The sequence below is a fragment of the Pempheris klunzingeri genome, chromosome 17, assembly GCF_042242105.1.
Source record: "Pempheris klunzingeri isolate RE-2024b chromosome 17, fPemKlu1.hap1, whole genome shotgun sequence".
Lineage (NCBI taxonomy): Eukaryota > Metazoa > Chordata > Actinopteri > Acropomatiformes > Pempheridae > Pempheris > Pempheris klunzingeri.
The window spans coordinates 560244-585243 of NC_092028.1; the positions used below are offsets into that span (position 1 = coordinate 560244).

General features: G+C 47.2%; 1 protein-coding gene across 1 annotated transcript; it reads left to right on the forward strand.

The window, feature by feature from the left end:
• Nucleotides 1-9190: 9190 nt before the first annotated feature.
• Nucleotides 9191-24418, forward strand: LOC139216264 (NLR family CARD domain-containing protein 3-like). The gene is made up of 7 exons (XM_070847353.1): nt 9191-9259; nt 9986-10358; nt 12244-14092; nt 20589-20762; nt 21310-21483; nt 22206-22252; nt 23865-24418. The coding sequence occupies exons 2-7, from the start codon at nt 10031-10033 to the stop codon at nt 24416-24418; spliced, it is 3126 nt and encodes a 1041-aa protein (XP_070703454.1). The 5' UTR covers nt 9191-9259; nt 9986-10030.
• Nucleotides 24419-25000: the final 582 nt, after the last annotated feature.

The following is a 25000-nucleotide window of genomic DNA, read 5'->3' on the forward strand; positions in this document are numbered from 1 at the left end:
TTACTCTCTTGCCATTCATTTCCTCATGAGGGACCCTGTTCTCAGCTCACCTGTTGGTCCATCAGTAGGATGAACAGCTGTGTCCTGTCTGACCTGCTGCCTTACTTCTTCCCTGTTCTCAGCTCACCTGTTGGTCCAGCAGTAGGATGAACAGCTGTGTCCTGCCTGGCCTGCTGCCTTACTTCTTCCCTGTTCTCTGGACCTTTCACCTGCTCCTCTGCACTGCCCTGCTCTGTCTCTGTCCCTGTCTGGTCATGGGTTTGCTCGGCGGTGTTATCTTGGCCTGCATCATCACACATATGGAAGAGATGTCCGTAGACTTTCTCTTCATTGTCTGAACATTGCCACAGCATCACGGCGCAGGTGCTGGTGATCCGACGCTAGAGGCCCTTAACACAAGCTAATGAGATGCTCAGTAACGGAGAGCAGCCAGCAGGAGGTTCAGCACAGACACAGTTTACCAAACACACACTATTTGTTCTAAAAGTAAGTACTGTGTGACGGACTTACCTGTTGGTAGTCTGGTTGTCTCAACAGCTGCCGTTGAAAATGACTTCCACTGTCTGTCTCTGAGTTTGGGCAGCAGCTGCTGCAGTGCTGCCTTCACTTGCACTCGGACAACGTAGTTACAATTTCCAAAAATTTCAAATGTGAACTTGACCTATCAGAACTGGGGGGGCCAAGGATTTTTCAGGGGTGGCCGCGGCCCCCTTGGCGGCGCCTCTGCTGTCGTTGCAAAGCTTCAGTCTTGTGTTTCAAAGCTTAGTTCTCGTGTCTCCACTGTGTCTTTTGTGTGTGCGTCTTTGTATAGTTAATGCTTTTCCACCTGCTTGTCCTCACACCTTCTCAGCTACAGAGCAGTTCAACTAAAGCAGGTTTGTTGTTGTAAGATGGGAGAAGTGATGTTAACATAAATTCCTGTATTCATGTCTTTAACCCTTGTGCACCCCTTAAAAAAATAACCACGTCACCCTTAGTGCATAATATGTTCTGTTCCTAGAAAGTGCAGTAAAAATATTATACATTAATATTTTTTTTCACTGTCAATGCATTAAATCTTTTGACCAACTTCAGTCCTGATCATAACTATTAAGTTTTCATGGATTTATTACATATTTTTAACTTTTTTGTGAATATAAAACCAAACATTTCAAAAGAGAAAAACACAAAATATGAAATAGTTTTCATATACTAATTGCAAACTGGAATTTTCTTGGGGGGGTATTACATCCTTGGATATGTCAATAATTGACAACAACATTGATTTAAATGCATTGTTATTTTTTGAGCAGTTTGAGTTTATGTAAAAATGTGCCACTCGTCACCCTTAGTGCAAAAAATGTTCTGTTCCTAAAAAGTGCAATAAAAATATTATACATTAATATTTTTTTTCACTTTCAATGCATTAAATCTTTTGACCAACTTCAGTCCTAATCATAACTATTAAGTTTTCATGAATTTCTTAAATCATTTTAACTCTTTAATGCCATTTTGTATGCATTTATTTACAAAAACGTAGAATATGAAACCATTTACATTTTGTGTGTGCGTGTGGGTATGTGTGTAGGTGTGTCAGAGAGAGTTCACTCAGCGGAGCAGGAACTGCAGATTGCTGTCAGGTGAACTTTGCAAGCATATTTACTGCACTTGGCACACTGGGTCCAGACCTTCCTGTGTCCCATGCAAAAGGTACATTGCCTGCGCTTCTTCGAGGGCCCGGCCTCTGCTGCTGGCTCTTCCCTCTCTGCTTCTCTGGCTCTAACCTGTTCCACCAGTGTGGCTGCTGCTGGTGTACGCGGTATGCGATGTCTTCGGACCATCACTGGTGCAATTAGGGATTTCCCCAACTCCTTAAGGAAGAGGTGGGCTTGTGGAGACAGACTTGATTTGGGAGACGTGGAATGTGGGGTGAATGCGCATAGAAGCTGGAAGCTTGAGGCAGACAGCAGAGGGATTGATGATCTTGTGGATAGGGAATGGGCCCAAAAACCGGGGGGAGAGTTTTCTGGATTCAGTTCTGAGGGGTATGTTGCGAGACGACAACCAGACTGACTGACCTTCAGTGTACTGTGGAGCTGGGGACCGGTGCTTATCAGCTGACCTCTTATTCTTTTCCGTGGTTGACTGCAGGGCTGCTTGTGTCCTCCTCCAAATGGCCTGGCAGCGCTGCAGATGGTGTTGGATGGAGGGCACTGCTAATTCTCTCTCCTGGGCTGGAAACAGGGGAGGCTGATAGCCCAGAGAAGCCTCAAAAGGGGACAGGCCTGTGGCGGAGCTAATAAGGGAGTTATGAGAGTATTCAATCCAGGGCAGGTAGGTGCTCCAGGAGCTGGGGTTGGCAGCCACCACACAGCGCAAGGCTGATTCCAGGTCCTGGTTGGTTCTCTCCGTCCATCTTTGTCTGTGGATGGAAACCAGAGGAGAGACTGACAGTGGCCCCCAACCCCTTACAAAATTCCTTCCAAACCTGGGAGATGAATTGGGGTCCCCGGTCAGAGACGATGTCCAGGGGGATACCATGCAGACGGACGACATGAGTGGAGAGGAGGTCAGCGGTCTCCCTGGCAGATGGGAGCTTGGGCAGAGCTACAAAGTGGGCAGCTTTGGAAAACCGGTCAACAATGGTGAGAATAGCTGTTTGGTTAGAAGAAGATGGCAAACCTGTGACAAAATCCAGTGCAATGTGAGACCAAGGCCGACCCGGGACAGGGAGGGGCCTGAGCAGACCAGCGGGTGGAGTGCGAGTGCTCTTTCCCCTAGCGCAGATAGTGCAGGCCAGCATAAAGTCTCTGGTGTCTTGGTCCATGGTGGGCCACCAGAAATGCTGCTTAGCCAAGGATAGTGTTCTCTTGATGCCCGGGTGGCAAGAAAATTTGGAGGCATGGACCCATTGCAGAACCTGTGACCGAACGGAATCCGGAACAAATAGGCAGCCTGGGGGTCCGCCACCTGGATCTTGCTGTTGGAGCTGTGCTTGCCTGACAGTGGTCTCAATGTCCCAGGTGAGGGCGGCTATCACCTGAGAAGCTGGGAGGATGTTTTCCGTAGCTGAAGTGGCCTCCTCGGCGCAGAATTGGTGAGAGAGAGCATCTGGTTTTATGTTTTTGGAACCTGGTCTGTAAGAGAGGGTGAAATCAAAACGGCTAAAAAAAACAGGGCCCAACGGGCCTGACGGGAGTTAAGGCGTTTGGCACCCTGGATGTAGGCCAGGTTTTTGTGGTCTGTCCACACCACAAAGGGAAGTGAAGATCCCTCCAACCAATGTCTCCATTCCTCCAGGGCCAACTTAACCGCTAGCAACTCCCTGTTGCCTACATCATAATTCTGCTCTGCAGGAGAGAGTCGGCGAGAGAAGTAGGCGCAGGGGTGGAGACTGAGATCTGGGCCCTTCCGCTGGGAGAGGACTGCCCCAACTCCCACATCTGAAGCATCCACCTCCACGACGAACTGTTGCGCTGGATCTGGCTGGATAAGAATTGGGGCGGAAACAAACAGAGACTTGAGTCGAGAGAGGGCAGCTTCTGCTTCAGGGGTCCATAAGAACTGGCGAGAAGGGGAGGTGAGAGAGGTTAATGGAGCAACAACCAAACTGAAGTTCCGAATAAATCGCCGGTAGAAGTTCACAAACCCCAAAAACCTTTGGAGCTGTTTGCGGTTAGCCAGAGTGGGCCAATCTGCTACGGCCCTGACCTTCTCTGGATCCGCCCTCACCTGTCCGCTCTCAACAATGAATCCCAGGAAGGTCACCTGGGGGGCATGGAACAGGCATTTCTCCGCCTTCACGTAGAGCTTGTTCTCCAGGAGTCTCTGGAGAACCATCCGGACGTGATTCTGGTGAGCCTGGAGAGTCTGGGAGAAAATCAGAATATCATCTAGATACACAAACACGAAACGGTTCAGGAAGTCTCTCAGAACATCATTAATCAGAGTTTGGAACACGGCAGGGGCATTCGTCAACCCGAAAGGCATGACCCGGTACTCAAAATGGCCCAAAGGCGTGTTGAATGCAGTCTTCCACTCATCCCCCTTGCGTATCCGCACCAGGTGGTAGGCGTTACGCAGATCCAACTTCCTGAAGATTGTGGCACCTTGTAGTGGGGTGAAAGCCGAATCGATGAGGGGGAGAGGGTACTTGTTCTTGATAGTGATATCGTTTAATCCACGGAAATCAATACAGGGGCGCAGAGACAAATCTTTCTTGCCCACAAAAAAGAACCCGGCTCCAACAGGGGACGTGGAAGGACGAATGAGGCCTGCTTCCAGGGACTCCTTTATGTATTTCTCCATCGCCTCCTGCTCAGGTTGGGACAGATTATACAGGCGACTGGAAGGTAGTGCTGCTCCAGGAACCAGATCTATTGCAGTCATAAGGGCGGTGAGGAGGAAGGGAGAGGGCCTTACCCTTATTGAAAACCTCAGCGAGATCTATATATTCCTCTGGAACTCCAGATAGGTCAGGGAGGTCTGGGGAGGACGGAGACGAGGCAGGTGCTCCATCAGCTGGTGGAAGAGCAGACTGCAAGCAAAATTCATGACACTGTATACTCCAATTCTGGATCCTTCCCCGAGCCCAGTCTGTGTGGATTATGGTGTACTAACCACGGGAAACCCAGAATGAGGGGAGTATTAGGTGAGGAGATTAGGAGGAGTTGAATACTTTCCCGGTGGTTCCCAGACAAAATCAAAGAAACTGGTAATGTGCGGTGCATTACCCGACCCAGGCTCCTACCGTCAATCGCCAAAGCTTCCTGAGGACAATCCAACACCTCGGTGGTTAGGCCGGCCTTCTCAACCAGCTGGGCATCAATAAAATTCTCCTCAGCCCCAGAGTCAATTAGTGCCGACAGGGAGAGACTCTGGTCTTGTGAGCAGATGGTGGCAGGAATTAAGAAGCGGGGAGGTCCAACCTTGTTGGATGAGGTATGGTCCACCAGCACCCCCACATTTACTGGTGGACCCGGTCTTTTGGCCGTACTGGGCAAGAGGAGCGAAAGTGACCAGGTCTCCCACAATAGAGGCACTCACCAGCGCTGATCCGTCCGTTGCGTTCCTCTGGTGTCAGTTTTGCCCTGCCTAACTGCATGGGCTCCTCGGCAGCTAGTGGAGAGGGGGTTGAGTAACTGAGAGCAGGGGGAGGAACCAGCTGAGGGAACTGGGTGCTATCAGATCCAGAGGGGGAGCTCAGTCCATGGCGGCGAGATCTTAAGCGTCCATCCAAGCGGAACACCAACCCAATGAGGTCATCCAGGGACTCTGGTTCGTCTCTAGCGCTAAGTTCATCTCTCAGCAGCTCACACAGACCATTCAGGAAAACGGCCCGGAGTGAGTCCTCCGTCCAGTCTACTTCTGAGGCCAAGGTCCGGAACTCCAGAGCAAAGTCCGAAAATGGGCGCCGTCCCTGGGAGAGTTTAACGAGTCTCATAGAGGAATCAGCCTGGTAGTCCGGATGATCAAATACTAATTTAAACTCCTCCAAAAAGGCTTTGAAGGAAAGACCCTCTAATGACTGTCGGGCAAATCTAGCCTCCGCCCAGACCAACGCCTTACCTCTCAGCAGTCCCAGAATGAAATGTATTTTAGCCATCTCCGAGGCAAAGGATGTTGGTCTGAGTTTAAATGCCATTTCGCACTGGAAGAGAAATCCCCGGCAGAGGTGGCTTTGACCCGAGAAGGGCTCGGGTGGAGAGGCACGGATGTCTGGAAGGGGGGAAGTGGTCTCCGGTCCGGGAGGAGCTGGGGGAGCTGGCGGGGCAGCAGGACTCTGAAGAGAAAGCAGGGTGGAGAGCTGCGAAGCTAGTGTAGCCATCTGTTGAGAAAGGGCCTGGTTTGCTTCAAAAAGGGACCGGATGCTGTTCTCATGGCAGCCCAGGAGCAAACCCTGCTGTGTCATGGCCTGGTGGACGAAGGCGGGACTTGAGGCCTGGTCTGCGGGGTCCATGCTGGCCAGATTGTTCTGTTAAGCGGAACGGACTGGCTGGACCCACAATGCAGACAGGACACAATGGTAGAAGACAATAGATTTTAATGAAAACACAAACGGATGGAGCCGGAACAGGGAGGGGACCAGGGGAAGCAGGCTGGTGTAGAGGGAACCAGGACGGGAGTGGAGATCCGGGGGAGCAGGCAGGCGTAGTGTGGAGGAGAGGGAGCCGGAGCGCAGACCTGGGGAAACAGGCTGGAGGTGCAGGTAGCAGGGCTGAGACGAAGACCAGGGTAGACCGACTGGTGAGGAGGACAAAAACCGAGACAGAGACGAGGAACGAATACAAGCGATAGCAAATCTAGACACGAAGAACTTGAAGTGACCGTACGGATACTGGACAATCTGGCACCAGACAAAGGGAGACGCAGACTACTTAAACACAAGGTAATGGGGAACAGGTGGAAACAATCAGGGCGGGGCAGACAATCACAAAGGCGGGAAACACACAAGGGCAGGAAGTCAACAGCCTGAAACGAGAGGAGAGTACTGGGTTTCAACATAAAACAGGAAGTGGGAGACAAGACTAGACACAAGTGAACAGACACACACGAGACATGACAGCTTCGTGCTGAGAAGCAAGACATTCCTCCTCCTCTTTGGCATGTAAGAGACAACTGTTTGGGTGTGAGTGAAGGCGAAGACTGAGGACAGTGGCTCTCTCAGTCGGGTCTGGAGTAGCTGCAGGGGGAGTTGCGGCTTGTTTTTACGCAAGGTGCCCACCAGAGCCATTCTCCTCTTCCGTAGCTCCTCCGCCAGCGGAAATGAAGTGAAAAAATTATCCACTGTGACAGTGTGGCCCTCGAGTCCCTCTGTCAGCTCAAGAACCACCCGCATCCCCTGGTTAACCTCTCTCTCCGCTCCTGGAGACCTCCCAGTATACACCTGCATTCTCCAGGCATATGAGGTCTCCACATCACAGACTACCCAGACTTTCAACCCATACTTGGCAGGTTTACTTGGGATGTATTGTCTGAATGAACAGCGTCCCTTGAAAGGGACCAGCTGTTCATCCACACATACATCCCGACCTGGATTGAAAAGGAGTGGGAGGCGCATGCTCCACAAATCCCACAAACCCCGAATGGCAGCCATCTTGTCCCTCCGTTGACGTGCTGGTCTGTTCAGGCGGTCATCGAACCTGAGGGCCGAACTAATTTGCTGGAACCTCTTCTGGAACATGGTAGCACGAAAAATAGTTCTTCCTGTGTCCTCATCCCGGGATCTGTAGTATAGTGGAAAATGATGTCAAATGATGGATAATGAAAAAAACTACAATTTTCAAGCCAAAAGATTAGATTGAAAAGGTAGTCATAAGTAAAACATTATTTTATGGTGTAATTAGAGTAGGATCAAAAAGTGATGTTTTAATGGGAGTCAATGATGCAAAAAATGTTTTAAGGGTGACGAGAGGAACTTTCTTCTCTCCACAGTGTATTATAATTCTATTAATACATTCAAAGTTGAAATCTTAAAATTTGGTAAAAGACTCACATCCTTGCAAAGTTTTGTCTCATTATTTTTAAAACTGGCAAAATTATTGAGTATTTTTAGTTGAAAAATGCAAAAAATGTACCTAGGGGTGCACAAGGGTTATGGAGACGGGGGTGGGGGAACTACTTAACGTCATGCAGTGGGTGGTTAAGATTGGCGGAGTGATATGGACAGTGAGGTGACGCATCACGCAATACAGTAGCTTTTAAGTTTGCAGAGAAACCAGCGTTGTCTGCACTGAGCGTCCGGCCTGTTTGATGTGGTGTCACGTGACGACAGGCAGAGAAGATCCTCCGTCACACCTTTACAACAGGTACCGCTGGCGTTCTACACCTGAGCTGCTGGAGGTTCATTGAGTTGCTGGAGGTTCGTTCGTCCAGATATTTTCCACAGATTGATGTTCTACTGACAAACGCTCTTTAAACGGATGCTGCTCTGTCTGCTCTGTGTGCTTTCTTTGTTTCTGTCTTTGCACCGACGTGCCCAGGAAGCGCAGGTGGAAACAAGCCTTTGGACTAAATGTGACACGTAAATGTGACGGTTAAGATAAGAGTGAGTTTACTTGTCCCACACATTCATTCACATTCACACGTTTTTCACCAAACCAACATTATATTTTCCCTGAGCCCACAATGTTGAGGGTAGTGTTTTTAGTCGTGGGTGTTCTACTGCCTCAGCAGTGGAGAGAAAGATCGATGAGTTGTTGAACGTCCCTCGACGCATCAAGTGTCAGATGACGTTTTGGCTGCTTATCAGTCTCCAGAGAGCGAACACAAGTTTTAACCCAGACACCCAAACTTTGCAAGTCACAGACATCAAACAGCTGTATTTGCTTCTGGTTACTGACAAGGCACAACAGCACAGGAAGTTTGTGGTGATCACTTCCTCTCTAGATGCATCCTCCCATAGTCAAACATCAAGTCTCTTTGTGTCACAGAAAGTCATGTCAGAGACTGATGCTGCATTAAGTCAGTGTCAGTTTGAGTCACTCTTTCTTTTGCTATTTCCAATGAGTCCAATTAAGTACCAAGTGAACTATGAGTCTGGGTCAGAGAGAGCAGCCACTGATCGGAGTCTAACAGTGACTGAGATCCTGATGAAGAAAACATTTGTGGTTCTGCTTTCAGAACCAAACACCCTCTGGTGTGTGTGTGTTATAGGGCGTCTCTCTGACGGTGAAAATAGATGTTTAAAATGACTGCTGTCATACGTGCACGTGATTGGAACAGTGAAATGTTCTTTTACTGTGTTTCCCCACAGGATGTGTTGCATCAGAGTCTACCAGACATGTTAACGCATGACCTTGGATCATTATGATAATTGTGGGAAGGTGTTAATAAGCCTCTGTGTAATATCTCACACAAGGGGGAACAACAGTCTTCTCGAATTCAGAAAATGTAAAATGCATTGCAGAAGCACATCTTCATTGCAGAGCGGTGTAAGCGTGTCTTCATTGCCAGAAGACCTGTCAATCATGTGTCTGTTTTGCATGCATGCATTTTAGTAGTGCTGCAGCCAGCCAATAGAGCATCTCCAGGAGCCCTTTTGACCAGTCAGATGCAGGTTGTGGATGTTTTTCTGGCAAGAGTTTCTTGTGTTGACAGTCTCTGGCCCAGTGATTCGGGTCTCCACAGCAAATGCATCTCCTTTCCTGCCGCTGTTGAGCTGTTAGATGATGTTTCTGGATTTGATCCTTTTGATCCAGCAGTGTTGTAGGAGAGACCAGAGGAAGAGGGGGAGGACTCTTCGGTAACTGACGATGCTTCGCTCATGTTCCTGCTTGAGGTATTTAACCGTGAAATAAGTCCTGCTCGCTCAGACATGAAACGAGGAGCCCACCGAGCTTCTGCTGTTTTACCTCTGTGACCTTTATAATGAGCTGTAGGGGGTCGTCGGCCAGACTAGAGGGCGCTGTTTCATCATGTTGGCATCGAACATTTGGTTTGTTTCTGTCTGTGAGCTGAGGAGACATTCAGTGTTTTTCTGGCTCCGAGCCATTTTTCATGCTGCTGTTGTTTCTGTAATAAAAGCTGAAGCTGATTAATCATTTACCTGTGATGTCCATCAGATGTTACATTCATGATGAGGTTGAATCAAACACTGGAAATTCCTTCATTTTACTTACACTCACACTCACACAGAATCATTCAAACAGCTGACAGTGGTTTAAACACACTGATTCTGTTCAACTATATCACATGTACATGATATAATACAACAACATATTCGCTGCTGCAGTTTTTTGGCTCCAAATGCTACAAAGCCTCAAACATATTTACAGGTTCTTAAATGGTTTCTGTTGTATTTGCTGGATTTAGTCGACGTGCAGCGAACAGTGTCGTGATATAAAATGACCCCCGAGAGTGATGAGGGACTTGAATCATCCTGTTGGCGTTCGTTTTGTAATAAAGCCGCCGCTCACTGAACATTATTCCACATATTCTACAGCTTTGTACTAAAGAAAGCCGTGTGATGAATATAAATATCTTCCTTTGCCTGATCTCTTGTCAGCAGCCATGATGAGATGTGACCCTTAATTGTGCAGAAGAAGAAACAATGGCGACAGCGATAGAGCTGCTGGAGACGTTGGAGGATTTGGGAGACAGAGAGCTGAAAACCTTTAAGTGGTACCTGCAGCAGGCCGACTTCCTGAAGGACTTCTCAGCCATCCCAAAGAGCCAGCTGGAGGCCGCCGACCGGCCGGACACCGTGGACCTGATGGTGCAGACCTACAGCCACCAGTGTGTGGAGGTGGCCCGGAAGGTTTTAAAGAGGATGAGGAGGAATGATTTGGTGGAGAGTTTGTCCAACACCAACCCAGAACCTGAATGTCAGACACAGAACAACAGAAGAGCGTCACTGTGCCGCCACAACAGTCTCAGAGGTGAATAACTGAATGAGTGTGACTCTGTGCTGCAGCTACGTCAGCTGGTGCAGCGTCTGCAGCAGGTTTATACACTGTTGCCCATAAAGTTGGAATAATTGTTCAATACTCCCAGTTTAGTTAAAGCCTGAATCCACATTCTGCAGGTTCACTGTGATCTGTTTGGAAGAGTTTGATCAATAAAGTTGAGAAGTTATAAACTTCATTTATCAAGAATCAATCATAATCATTTCATGAGAAGAGGTAAAAAACATTTTAGTCCAACTTTATGGGCAGCAGTGTAGTTACAGTGTAATTACTTGCACACATACAGACCATTAGAATAAATGAAGAACTACACTGTAAATAAAACATGACAGACACAAACCTTTTAGACTGAAGAGCCTCCGGAGCAGAGCAGCACTGATGAAGCTTTAGAGAAACACAGTGAAACACTAAACGCCCTTAATGCATTTAAGCCACTTTTGGATGCAGCGAGACACTGAAACAGATTCAGACAAGTTAACAAAAAGGAAGAAAAGCAGTCGATCAGTCAGTTCAGTCCAAGAGAGGAAACGGGAAGCTGTTATCTGGAGGAGGAAATGCTCAAACAACACATCCAGCTATTAACAACTCTGGAGAGAAACTCCAAACAGCTGATTCACACTAAAATGTTACAACACTATGACAGTCAAATGATGAGATTCATCAATTAGGCCAGAAAAATAGTCACTTTGTAGGAAGAAAGTGATTATTTGCTGGTTACCTCAGTCCTCTACAATCATAACCACAGCATCTATTTACACCCGACCTCACGTAGTTGAACAAGCATGAGTTGGTGATCTGTGTGTTAATTTACATGACTGTGACGCCCAGAGGTCAAGGACAACAGTGATGGACTTATTTCACACTTAGTTAACTTGTAATTCAGTTTTCTTTTACCATCATCATCATCATCATCAGTTTTCAGTGGCAGGTTGGTTAGGTTTTGGAAGAGATGATGGGTTAAAATAACAATATGATAATAATATGATTATTCAAATAATGGTAAGAACAATAATAACTTGGATACTAACATTAAAAACAGGGTGCATTAAAAACTAAATGTAACCTCTCCTACATACACATACAAAAAGCATCTGCTGAATAGTTTTGGACATTTGAAAATGGAAATGTTTCACAGTCCATTAACAGCTCAGCACAGCTGATGAATAAACCTTCAGTTCAAACATATATAAGGTGGTGCAACAATCAGAAATCAGAGGGATTAGAAATGTTGGGGAACACAGTGTAAAGAGCTGGAAGTCACTGTGAGGAGCAGAAACAGACTGTTGGTGTTTCTAACAGAGCGAGTGGACGATGGTGGGCCGACTCCAGAGGACACGGCAGCTTCATGTGCTCAGACCCCGGCTGCTCCTCCGTCCGACCCTCTGACTGTCAGCAGACACGCTGAAGGTGAACTCCTCCTCTGGATGCTTCCTCTCCTACACCATGAAACATGCAGCACATGCTTCTGGTTACAGCGGGCTTCTCCACAGTGTTGATCACCATCAGCGGACAACATGAAGCCAGCTAATGTCACCTTAATGTTTTCTGTGTTTCTCTTTGGATGGAAAAAGGAACAGCAGCACTGCTCACACTTCAGTCCTGCTCAGATCTTCGTCTGGTCAAAATATTTAAAAATGGTTGCACACGTCCAACATTTTGACCTGATGAAGATCTGACATGGATCCATGTTTAGTTGGTTATTCGACTTACCTGATCCACATGTGACTCAGATGATCAGATTATAGAAGTGATCCATAAATCAGAAATCTGTTTAGTGAGGACAGTGAGGAAAGAGACAAATAATGGGCTCAGGTTCATGATTTCTGTTTCTCATGACTGTCACTGTTGTTGTTCACAGCTGTTCTCCAGCCTCCACAGCCCAGCACGTCGTACCAGCTCATCCTGCAGTCCGACCTCCACAGCATGTTCGCCTGTGCACCAGACGGGACGACGGTGAAGCAGCGTGATGAGCTTTTACACGCTGTGAGCACAGAGCTGTTTGCCACAAGCTGCTGGGACAAACACACCAGCACACAGTACAAGGTCAGGAGGCTTCAGGTGGCACCAGGAACACCAGCAGAACCAGAGCGACCGATAAAACCCAGCGACATCTTCAAACTCCCTTCCAGAAAAAACAGACCCGTCAGAACAGTTCTGACCAGTGGCGCTGCAGGAATGGGCAAATCCTTCCTCGTGCAGACATTTTTGTCGGACTGGGCTGAAAAAAGAGCCAATCAGGACTTGCATCTTATGTTCCCCTTCAGTTTCCGGCAGCTGAATTTATTCAGGGGGGAAAGGTTTCGTCTGGCAGAGCTCATTCACACGTGTGTCCCAGAGAGCAGCATCATTAAAGAGGAGACTCTACATGACGTCTTCACGGCTCTACAGGACTCCAGGAACACCGACTTTGATAAGAGTGAATTCAAGCTTCTGTTTGTGTTTGACGGACTGGACGAGAGTCGCCTTCAGTTGGACTTTACAGGCAAAACAAACAAGTCTCCTGACGTGACAAAGTCAACCGCTGTAGAAGTGCTGCTGACGAACCTGATCAGCGGGAAACTGCTTCCTTCTGCTCGCCTCTGGATAACCACACGACCTGCAGCAGCCAATCAGATCCCTGCTGAGTTGGTGGACACCATGACAGAGGTCAGAGGGTTCACTGACCCTCAGAAGGAGGAGTACTTCAGGAGGAGATTCACAGACGAGGAGCAGGCCGACAGACTCACATCCCACATCAAGACATCCCGAAGCCTCCACGTCATGTGCCACATCCCGGTCTTCTGCTGGATCACTGCTACGGTTCTGGAGGAGGTGATGAAGACCAGAGAGGGAGGAGAGCTGCCCAACACCCTGACTGAGATGTACACAAGATTCCTGGTGTTTCAGATCAACCAGACGAAGGACAGGTGTCGCCCTGGAAAGTGCATTCAGTACATTCAGTCACTGGCAAAACTGGCTTTCCACCAGCTCCTCAAAGGCAACACGATCTTTAGCGCAGAGGACCTGAAACAGAGCGGAGTTCAGACCAAAGCTGCTGCAAAGTACTCTGAAGTGTTCCCAGAGCTCTTCAGACAGGTGTGTGGTAGGAGGGGGCACGAGGACCAGAGGATGATGTTCTGCTTCACTCACTTAAACATTCAAGACTTTCTGGCTGCTGTTCACGTGAACATGTCATTGTTAAACTACAACAAAAATGTCATGTCTGGCTCAGTCCAAAGTTTGTGGAGGTGTTTCAGCAAAACCTCGACAACAACTGTCCACAGAAGTGCAGTGAAGGAGGCCTTACAGAGTCCAAACGGACACCTGGACCTGTTTCTCCGCTTCCTGCTGGGCCTTTCACTCCAGACCAATCAGACTCTCCTACAAGGTCTGCTGATACAGACAGGAAGCAGCTCAGAAACCAACCAGAAAACAGTCGAGTACATCAGGAAGAGGATCAGGAAGAGTCCGTCTCCAGGGAGAAGCATTACTCTGTTCCACTGTCTGCGCGAGCTGAGGGTTCGCTCTCTGGTGGAGGAGATCCAACGGTCCCTGAGATCAGGACATCCCTCCACAGACGAGCTGTCTCCTGCTCAGTGGTCAGCTCTGGTCCTCATCTTACTGTCGTCAGAAGGAGATCTGGATGTGTTTGACCTGAAGAAGTACTCCACTTCGGAGGACGTTCTCCTCAGGCTGCTGCCGGTGGTCAAAGCCTCAAACAAAGCTCTGTAGGTGCACAGATGACAATCAAATGTGATAATTCATTTCAAATTGCCAAAATCTGGATTTATACTCGACGGAGGGGTCATCAGGGGTCCCTCAGTAGATCCCCACAGCAAAGGTCGTCAGTGAAAGTTCAGGGTCAGATTTTACTCATTCACAACTCCACATATGTCATCTTTTGGTCGACCAATCAGAGGACGCTTCTTTACGCAGACTGATACCGACCAATCAGAGGATGCTTCTTCGTACAGACTGATACCGACCAATCAGAGGACGCTTCTTTATAGACTGATACCGACCAATCAGAGGACGCTTCTTCATACAGACTGATACCGACCAATCAGAGGACGCTTCTTCGTACAGACTGATACCGACCAATCAGAGGACGCTTCTTTATACAGACTGATACCGACCAATCAGAGGACGCTTCTTTATAGACTGATACCGACCAATCAGAGGACGCTTCTTTATAGACTGATACCGACCAATCAGAGGACGCTTCTTTATAGACTGATACCGACCAATCAGAGGACGCTTCTTTATAGACTGATACCGACCAATCAGAGGACGCTTCTTCATACAGACTGATACCGACCAATCAGAGGACGCTTCTTCATACAGACTGATACCGACCAATCAGAGGACGCTTCTTTATAGACTGATACCGACCAATCAGAGGACGCTTCTTTACACAGACTGATACCGACCAATCAGAGGACGCTTCTTTATAGACTGATACCGACCAATCAGAGGACGCTTCTTTATACAGACTGATACCGACCAATCAGAGGACGCTTCTTTACACAGACTGATACCGACCAATCAGAGGACGCTTCTTTATACAGACTGATACCGACCAATCAGAGGACGCTTCTTTATACAGACTGATACCGACCAATCAGAGGACGCTTCTTTACACAGACTGATACCGACCAATCAGAGGACGCTTCTTTATAGACTGATACCGACCAATCAGAGGACGCTTCTTTATAGACTGATACCGACCAATCAGAGGACGCTTCTTTATAGACTGATACCGACCAATCAGAGGACGCTTCTTTATAGACTGATACCGACCAATCAGAGGACGCTTCTTTATAGACTGATACCGACCAATCAGAGGACGCTTCTTTATACAGACTGATACTGACCAATCAGAGGACGCTTCTTTATAGACTGATACCGACCAATCAGAGGACGCTTCTTTATAGACTGATACCGACCAATCAGAGGACGCTTCTTTATAGACTGATACCGACCAATCAGAGGACGCTTCTTTACACAGACTGATACCGACCAATCAGAGGACGCTTCTTTATAGACTGATACCGACCAATCAGAGGACGCTTCTTTACAGACTGATACCGACCAATCAGAGGACGCTTCTTTATAGACTGATACCGACCAATCAGAGGACGCTTCTTTACAGACTGATACCGACCAATCAGAGGACGCTTCTTTATAGACTGATACCGACCAATCAGAGGACGCTTCTTTACACAGACTGATACCGACCAATCAGAGGACGCTTCTTTACACAGACTGATACCGACCAATCAGAGGACGCTTCTTTATAGACTGATACCGACCAATCAGAGGACGCTTCTTTATACAGACTGATACCGACCAATCAGAGGACGCTTCTTTACAGACTGATACCGACCAATCAGAGGACGCTTTTTTATAGACTGATACCGACCAATCAGAGGACGCTTCTTTACACAGACTGATACCGACCAATCAGAGGACGCTTCTTTACAGACTGATACCGACCAATCAGAGGACGCTTCTTTACAGACTGATACCTACCAATCAGAGGACGCTTCTTTATACAGACTGATACCGACCAATCAGAGGACGCTTCTTTATACAGCCTGATATCGACCAATCAGGAGACGCTTCTTTATACAGACTGATACCGACCAATCAGAGGACGCTTCTTTATACAGCCTGATACCGACCAATCAGGGGACGCTTCTTTATACAGACTGATACCGACCAATCAGAGGACGCTTCTTTACACAGACTGATACCGACCAATCAGAGGACGCTTCTTTATACAGACTGATACCGACCAATCAGAGGACGCTTCTTTACAGACTGATACCGACCAATCAGAGGACGCTTCTTTATACAGACTGATACCGACCAATCAGGGGACGCTTCTTTATACAGACTGATACCGACCAATCAGAGGACGCTTCTTTATAGACTGATACCGACCAATCAGGGGACGCTTCTTTATACAGACTGATACCGACCAATCAGGGGACGCTTCTTTATACAGACTGATACCGACCAATCAGAGGACGCTTCTTTATACAGACTGATACCGACCAATCAGGGGACGCTTCTTTATACAGACTGATACCGACCAATCAGAGGACGCTTCTTTATAGACTGATACCGACCAATCAGGGGACGCTTCTTTATACAGACTGATACCGACCAATCAGGGGACGCTTCTTTATACAGACTGATACCGACCAATCAGAGGACGCTTCTTTATAGACTGATACCGACCAATCAGGGGACGCTTCTTTATACAGACTGATACCGACCAATCAGAGGACGCTTCTTTACACAGACTGATACCGACCAATCAGAGGACGCTTCTTTATAGACTGATACCGACCAATCAGAGGACGCTTCTTTACAGACTGATACCGACCAATCAGAGGACGCTTCTTTATAGACTGATACCGACCAATCAGAGGACGCTTCTTTACACAGACTGATACCGACCAATCAGAGGACGCTTCTTTATACAGACTGATACTGACCAATCAGAGGACGCTTCTTTATAGACTGATACCGACCAATCAGAGGACGCTTCTTTATACAGACTGATACCGACCAATCAGAGGATGCTTCTTTATAGACTGATACCGACCAATCAGAGGACGCTTCTTCATAGACTGATACCGACCAATCAGAGGACGCTTCTTTATAGACTGATACCGACCAATCAGAGGACGCTTCTTTACAGACTGATACCGACCAATCAGAGGACGCTTCTTTATAGACTGATACCGACCAATCAGAGGACGCTTCTTTACACAGACTGATACCGACCAATCAGAGGACGCTTCTTTATACAGACTGATACTGACCAATCAGAGGACGCTTCTTTATAGACTGATACCGACCAATCAGAGGACGCTTCTTTATACAGACTGATACCGACCAATCAGAGGACGCTTCTTTATACAGACTGATACCGACCAATCAGAGGATGCTTCTTTATAGACTGATACCGACCAATCAGAGGACGCTTCTTCATAGACTGATACCGACCAATCAGAGGACGCTTCTTTATAGACTGATACCGACCAATCAGAGGACGCTTCTTTATACAGACTGATACCGACCAATCAGAGGACGCTTCTTTATAGACTGATACCGACCAATCAGAGGACGCTTCTTTATAGACTGATACCGACCAATCAGAGGACGCTTCTTTACACAGACTGATACCGACCAATCAGAGGACGCTTCTTTATAGACTGATACCGACCAATCAGAGGACGCTTCTTTATAGACTGATACCGACCAATCAGAGGACGCTTCTTTATAGACTGATACCGACCAATCAGAGGACGCTTTTTACGTACGTATTTACGTACTTGTGAATGGAGGGAGTATAGACTGCTGTGAGCAGAATGTTTGTAGCGGAGAGGTCTTTTGTTAGTGTTTCATGCTGAATTCACTCGACCGGCATCACTCATGGTTCTCTGTAGGCACCATCTTGTGGTGGATATAGTTACAGGACGTAGATGCTGTAGGTACGACATAACCACCTAATACAGAAGAGTAAATCCAGCTTTCCTCGTCTTCAGGCTGACTGGCTGTGGACTGTCATGGAGAAGTGTTGAAGCTCTGTCCTCAGTGCTCAGCTCCCAGTTGTCCTGTCTCAGAGAGCTGGACCTGAGCAACAACCACCTGCAGGACTCAGGAGTGAAGCTGCTGTCTGCTGGATTGGGGAGTGTGCACTGTATCCTGGAGACTCTCAGGTCAGTTTTCATTATATTAGAGGCAATATCATGTCTGAATGCAGGGGCGAAAATCCTATTTCATTGTTGGGGGGGACAATAAACAGTAAAATTTCAGAGAGTAACTCCTGGGGGGGGGGGTACATGAAAAAATTGCTGTCTGGCCCTTTCTACCTCTCTTCTGCTTTACGCTCCTTTGCAACTTGCCTTGCAGGGTTGAGCCCTCAGCATGTTCAAATGTTTTAAATAATGTTATTAAAAGTAATAATAGTAGTTATAGCATTGTTCTGTATTAGTCCATATCCTACCTGCATACAGGGTTTTGTATCTTCAACCAGCAAACCAACACTGGTATCAGGTGGAAGGTGGCAGTGATCCACCTGATATGACCACAGAACACCTGATCTAACTTCCACTACAGTCCATCAAAGGAGCTTTACAAGAAATTAAATATCTGTCAAACTGAATATCAAGTCAAGGTGATGACTACAAATAATAATAAAAAATCTGGAACATGACATCAAACTCATGCTTAAATAAATACTATCTCTCCAGAAACAAATCTAAAATGTCTGTAAAATTAGCTTTTTAGCATCATTAGCCATAGGCTATTAGCTTAACCAGCTGAAAAAAAAGAGGCTGATTTTGGGCAAAACAGGAGAAATGTTACTTTTCATTTTACAAACTTGTGCTTGTTGAACAAGTGGCGTAATAAATGACTAACTAGCTTTTACACATTGGTGTGGTTAGTTTCCTCACTACGGTGACTGAAACAGAGCTGTCGGATTTCCGCCCTTGTCTGAGTGTACTTCCTTTTATGCCTTACACTTTAAGAAACAGGCCCAGAAAAATCAGCTCAACTCACCTCATAAATACAAGGAGATGCAACAAGCTAGTTTTGCACACAGTGTGTGTACCATTGGGAAAAAAACCTGCATAAAAACAGATAATATGCCCATTATCAAAGATAATAGATATAAAAAGGTTAGCGGCATTATCATCTTACCTCCGGCCTTTATCATAAGGTAAACTGACTAGCACTACATGAATACTGTATTCTGGAAGCTCTGATGCTCCGAACTGAACAGACTAAAAAGTCAAATGTGATGCTTTTACAGGACAAATATTTGTGTTATTGTCGTCTGAGCAGGAAACTGAATGTTCATCACCGAACCTGCAGCCTCAGTTACAACCGTTAAACTGTCCAGCGTTTACCTTTTCTCCTAGTCTCAGTCATTGTCATGTTGTCAAGGTGTTTATGGGACATTAGGAAGCCAAACGCCTGCCAGCTCCAGTACTTTATTTCCCAGCATGCTCCGGTGGTGGATTCAAATCTTTTCTTCACCACCTGGAATCAAAATAAATAAAGAACAGTCACACCATCTTTTCCCAAACCCAGGTGTGAACTGAGCCCAGCAGGATTTAAACCAGACCAGTCCAGACCACAGGACCATCTGGGCCGACTGGAAGAAGTCCATTTGTTGAAGAAACTGCTGATTGTGTTTGGACTTGAAAGTGCAGTTTATTTCTACAGGTTGATGCCTGAAGGATTCATTCCTTCCCTCAGTCTGATCTTCTCTCTCCAAGTTCTTCTCTGAACATTTAATCATCATCTGGTCTGATGGAGTTCTGGTAGCTTGGGTTCAGAAACAGGTTTGGGAATAGAGAAGCTGTGCATTCAAATCCTCTTCTTACAAAAAGAAACTTGCATTGGTGTTTGTTCCCTCATGGTTGAACATCCGTGCAAATTTGAGCTTTTAACACAAATATAATTTACATGACAGCCACAAAACCCAGCTGGCTTGATAAAAGCCAGCTAGTGAGACCGACCTGCACTCATCTGGTCTTTGATTCCTCAAAGGTCTGATGTGTTGCAGTTGGAGAAATTCGATGGAAATTCACAACACGGAACGAACGCAAAGTGTTTTTTTCGGACTTTTGGTTTTAGAGTTTGAGTTTTGTTTTAAGTTTTTATTGACACACACACACACATCACGAACCTCTGGGCATCCGAGTCGAGGCTTGATTCCACGTTTCCACATCGCCGCACAGCTTCCGTCTCCACTGGACTATCTTCAGTACTGGTAATGATGATGATGAAGAGACGATGAAGAGGGACCGAAGAGGCTCAGGGTGAAGGAGGAGAAGAGTCTCCGTCTGTCTGAGAGAAAACTTTGGCTGGAGGAACTTGGGACTTTTGACTTTATGATCATTTCTGAGTAAAATCAAACCTGCAGATCCAGTCGGCCCAGATGGTCCCGTGGTCTGGACTCCTGGTTTAAATCCTCGGGTCACACCTGGGTTTTAGAAAAGATGGTGTAGCTGCTCTTTACGTATTTGATTCCAGGTGGTGAAGAAAAGATTTTAATCAACAACTTCTCTGAACCAGAACCATTAGAACAGAAACTTCTGGTAGTTCTGGTTCAGAAGCAGGTTTGGTACTAACGGACCAGACTAAACTAACCTGTTGTGTGGTTTGGTGTGGATTCAAATCTTTCCTCGTCTTCAGGCTGACTGGCTGTGGACTGTCATGGAGAAGTGTTGAAGCTCTGTCCTCAGTGCTCAGCTCCCAGTCATCCTGTCTCAGAGAGCTGGACCTGAGCAACAACCACCTGCAGGACTCAGGAGTGAAGCTGCTGTCTGCTGGATTGGAGAGTGTGCACTGTATCCTGGAGACTCTCAGGTCAGTTTTCACCATTTAAATTCTGCTCTGCGTGCTGGTTATTATCAGTAAAATCAGAGACCTGGAATCCTTCAAAATGTTTTGCTAGCAGGTTGCCTCACCTGGTGGAGCGAATCCAGCCTGTGGCCCTTTGCTACAAGTCACCCCCCTCTATTTCCTGTTATTCTTAAGCTGTCATATCCAATAAAACGAAATGTAAAAAATATTGATAGTGCCAATATGATACCTGACGTCCAACCCATACTATGAAATGGTGATTTTTGTTAACAAAAACTTCTCAAATGTTAAATGCAGTCAAACTTAAGCATCATGCTGTACATGATGTATGGGGCTTCATCATTAATAGATTTTAGGAAGACAGCTGATGTTTATTCTTGCTTGAATTGATATTAATTAAGGCTCTTTGTGAGGTCACATTAACGTCACATCCAAACCGTGGTGACAGTTGTATAAAGTGACATACTGCAGGTATTTCCGCAGGCAGACCAGTCTCACTGTGTGTGTTGGTGGCAGCAAAAGACAAAACTAATCCTGTGTGATCGTGCAGGCTGTCAGGCTGTACCGTCACAGCAGACGGATGTGCTTCTCTGGCTTCCGCTCTGAGCTCCAACCCCTCCAGTCTCAGAGAGCTGGACCTGAGCTTCAACCATCCAGGAGACTCAGGGGTGAACCTGCTGTCTGCTGGACTGGAGGATCCAAACTGGAGCCTGGACACTCTGAGGTATGAGCTAACACCAGACAGGACGCTCCTTACTCTGGCTCGTGTTTAATGGTGTTTAGTTGCATGACAAATCCCTTAAATTATCAAATGCTGTTGTTTCCCAACACAACTAGGAATGACCACATTTTACAACCAGAGTGACCATATCCTGACAGGAGGAGTGTGCATCAGCAAAGTAGTGGCAAGAGTGGATGTTAGCTGGGAGTGACATGTTATGCTGCGTCAAGCTACGAGCAACAAAGCTAAAAGAACTGCATTGCGTGCCCAGCCACACTTACGCTGATTTACCGCTGAAGTGTTGCTCAAACACTCGTCGACATGGTTTTCATCAGGGGCTTGTGTAACTATTGATTTACGATCATCTTGAATAGCTAGTAAACATGATGTAGTAGCGATGCACAGAGGCAAACGTTAGCTAGGATAGTGTCAGCTAGCTGAATAACACACTACCACAACAACCATTGTAATTTAAAAATGTGCGCTACATACAGGAACGTTATTCTGTCAATCAGCAGCCACCCACATGCGATTGGTCGATGCATCATTGGAACTCTGACAAATTTTATCATACCTGTTACACTGCAACACATGTTGGGCGTGCGTTCATAGCTACATGTCGAGGAGGGAACACCTTGGACAGATGAAACATGATCGTAGATGGCCACTGAAACATAAACAGGTCAGAAGAATATTCACAGCCCTTCCTGACTTTCGTCCTCCAGGCTGGACCACAGCGGAGAGCAGAGGCTGAAACCTGGTGTGAGGAAGTGTAAGTGCTTTTACTTGCTTTGATTTATGAGAACAACAGATACTCGTTTGGTTCGAGCAGCGAACCTAAACCATTCACATATCTAGTGTTTCATGTGGCTGCCTTTAACATTTGTGTCTGACTTATTATTTCAACCCAAACCATCATCTGTTCCTAAACCTAATTCAGTAGTTTTGGTGCCTAAACCTAACCAACCTGCCGCTGCAAGCTGCTGCTACTAAAGCACTCAGCCACCACACCCTCACTGACGGCTCTCTGGATATTTCCACAGGTCTTCTTACCTTTAAGGCAAAAGCTGCTACACAGAAGTCCAAAATAAAATCTGTTCTGATCATGATTTCTTTTTCTCTGTGATACTGAGAAAATGTTTTTCACTGTCAGGCAGTGAATGTCTGAAGCTCAGAGCTTTGAGCCTCAGGTCCACATGCTGAAGTGTCCTTGGCGCTGAACGGCCAGTTACCCCTGAGAGGAGCCGTCCCAGTGCAGCCCATTTACCATATTGTTGAGTGAACGTCTATCAGCTGAATCTGAATCACACTTTTGCCTCAAGTTGACCGAGTGTGTGTGTGTGTGTGTGTGTGTGTGTGTGTTTGGGCTCAGACCGTCTCACCAGGACCAAATGGAGGTTCTTCAGCTTAGTTTAGTTGGGGAAAGGTTTTCATTTGACAAAACACCTCTGTAGCACCTTTATAGATCCACGCTGGACAGCACCAGAAGTGATGACGAGCTAAAGAACCACTCTGGTTCTGTTTTGTTTGGTGTCTAGGGGCCAAACACACACACACACACACTCTGCACATCCTCCACATAACATCTCCATCTGTAAAGTCAGACGGTCCGGACAGTCTGCAGCCCTCACACCCCCAAGCTAACGTGATGAGCTTGTTTATCTGAGCCATCTGACCTTACTGATGGAAGTGATTCTAAGAGACATGTTGTTCTGATCTGGTGGTTCCATCCTTCAGGGGCAGCAGTCTGAAGAGCCGACTTTTAATGGTGGTGACTGAAACATACCTGGAACAGGAGCATGTGACACGTTAGTGACACGTGTGTAGTGTTGGGCTCTTTGTAGAGGCTCCGCCCTTCGAAGAGCCCAGAGAGTCACCCCGAACCCCCATTGGGTTCGTCTGCGTGACGTTCATGCTGCGGTCCAGTTTTCCTCCTCATCATCTCCCCCAGGAGATTTTCTCCTGCTGATCAGTGCTCCTGCTCAGGTTTCTTCTTCTGCTGCTTTAAATGTGTTTCTAACGGGATCAAACAGGCTGCGACGCCCCCGGTGGGATTAAGACTTTAGTCGTAAATCTACAGAGTTTTATGAAACAGTGTCAAATTGAATTGATGCGTCTCTAACTCTGCTGGTGTATTTGCATTGATTTTCATATTTCTATATTGTCTTTATGTGTAATCACAGCAGCCCTAAAGTCACTGTGCGGTCTGAGAGGAAACAGCTTGAACCTCCTCCCCGTGATAACTGTGGTAGATGTATGGGACAGACTTTCCTGTTAAACCTGCTGCTGCTCCATGGGATCACCACTGACGTCTCCTGTTGAGTCCAGAGCGATGATCTGAAGGCCAAAGGGTCCTGACTTCCTGTCTTTGCTGTGTCCATCAGATGCCTGTGACCTGGAGCTGGACCCAAACACAGCCAACAGATTCCTCAGGCTGTCGGACAACAACACGAAAGTGGCGGTGTCCTGGTACCAGCCGCACCGTGATCACCCCCACAGGTTCGAGTGCTGGCCTCAGCTGCTGTGTCGGAGCGAGGTGCCGGCTCGCTGCTACTGGGAGGTGCAGTGGAGAGGAGTGGTGGACATCGCAGTGACCTACAGAGGAATCAGACGGAAGGACAACAGTCCGCAGTCGAGGTTTGGGATGAACGATCAGTCCTGGAGTATGACCTGCTGGTTCGACCGCTACTACGTCTGCCACAACAACGAAGGAAAAGAAATACACTCCTCCGCCGCCTCTAACAGAGTGGGAGTGTATGTGGACCGTCCTGCCGGCTGTCTGTCCTTCTACAGCATCTCTGGTGACTCACTGATCCACCTCCACACCTTCAACACCACCTTCACTGAGCCTCTGTATCCTGGCTTTGGCTTCGACTCCATACAGGGGCTCGACCGTCTGTTTGATACTGAGTCCTCAGTGTCTCTGTGTAGGCTGTAGGCTGTTGGCTGTAGTCTGTAGTCTGTAGGCTGTAGGCTGTTGGCTGTAGTCTGTAGGCTGTAGGCTGTAGGTTGTAGTCTGTAGCCTGTAGGCTGTAGCCTGTAGGCTGTTGGCTGTAGTCTGTAGGTTGTAGGCTGTAGTCTGTAGCCTGTAGGCTGTAGGCTGTAGGTTGTAGGCTGTAGCCTGTAGCCTGTAGGCTGTAGGCTGTAGGCTGTTGGCTGTAGTCTGTAGCCTGTAGGCTGTAGCCTATAGGCTGTAGGCTGTAGGCTGTAGGCTGTAGGCTGTAGGCTGTAGCCTGTAAGCTGTAGTCTGTAGCCTGTAGCCTGTAGCCTGTAGGCTGTAGGCTGTAGCCTGTAGCCTGTAGTCTGTAGGCTGTAGCCTGTAGGTTGTAGGCTGTAGCCTGTAGGCTGTTGGCTGTAGTCTGTAGGCTGTAGGCTGTAGGTTGTAGTCTGTAGCCTGTAGCCTGTAGGCTGTAGCCTGTAGGCTGTTGGCTGTAGTCTGTAGGTTGTAGGCTGTAGTCTGTAGCCTGTAGGCTGTAGCCTGTAGGTTGTAGGCTGTAGCCTGTAGGCTGTAGGCTGTTGG

Coding starts and splice junctions, on each gene's coding strand:
- LOC139216264 (XM_070847353.1), top strand. CDS start 10,031: ATGGCGACAGCGATAGAGCTGCTGGAGACGTTGGAGGATTTGGGAGAC. Junction 10,359..12,243: donor CCGCCACAACAGTCTCAGAG/GTGAATAACTGA, acceptor TGTTGTTCACAG/CTGTTCTCCAGCCTCCACAG. Junction 20,763..21,309: donor TGTATCCTGGAGACTCTCAG/GTCAGTTTTCAC, acceptor GTGATCGTGCAG/GCTGTCAGGCTGTACCGTCA.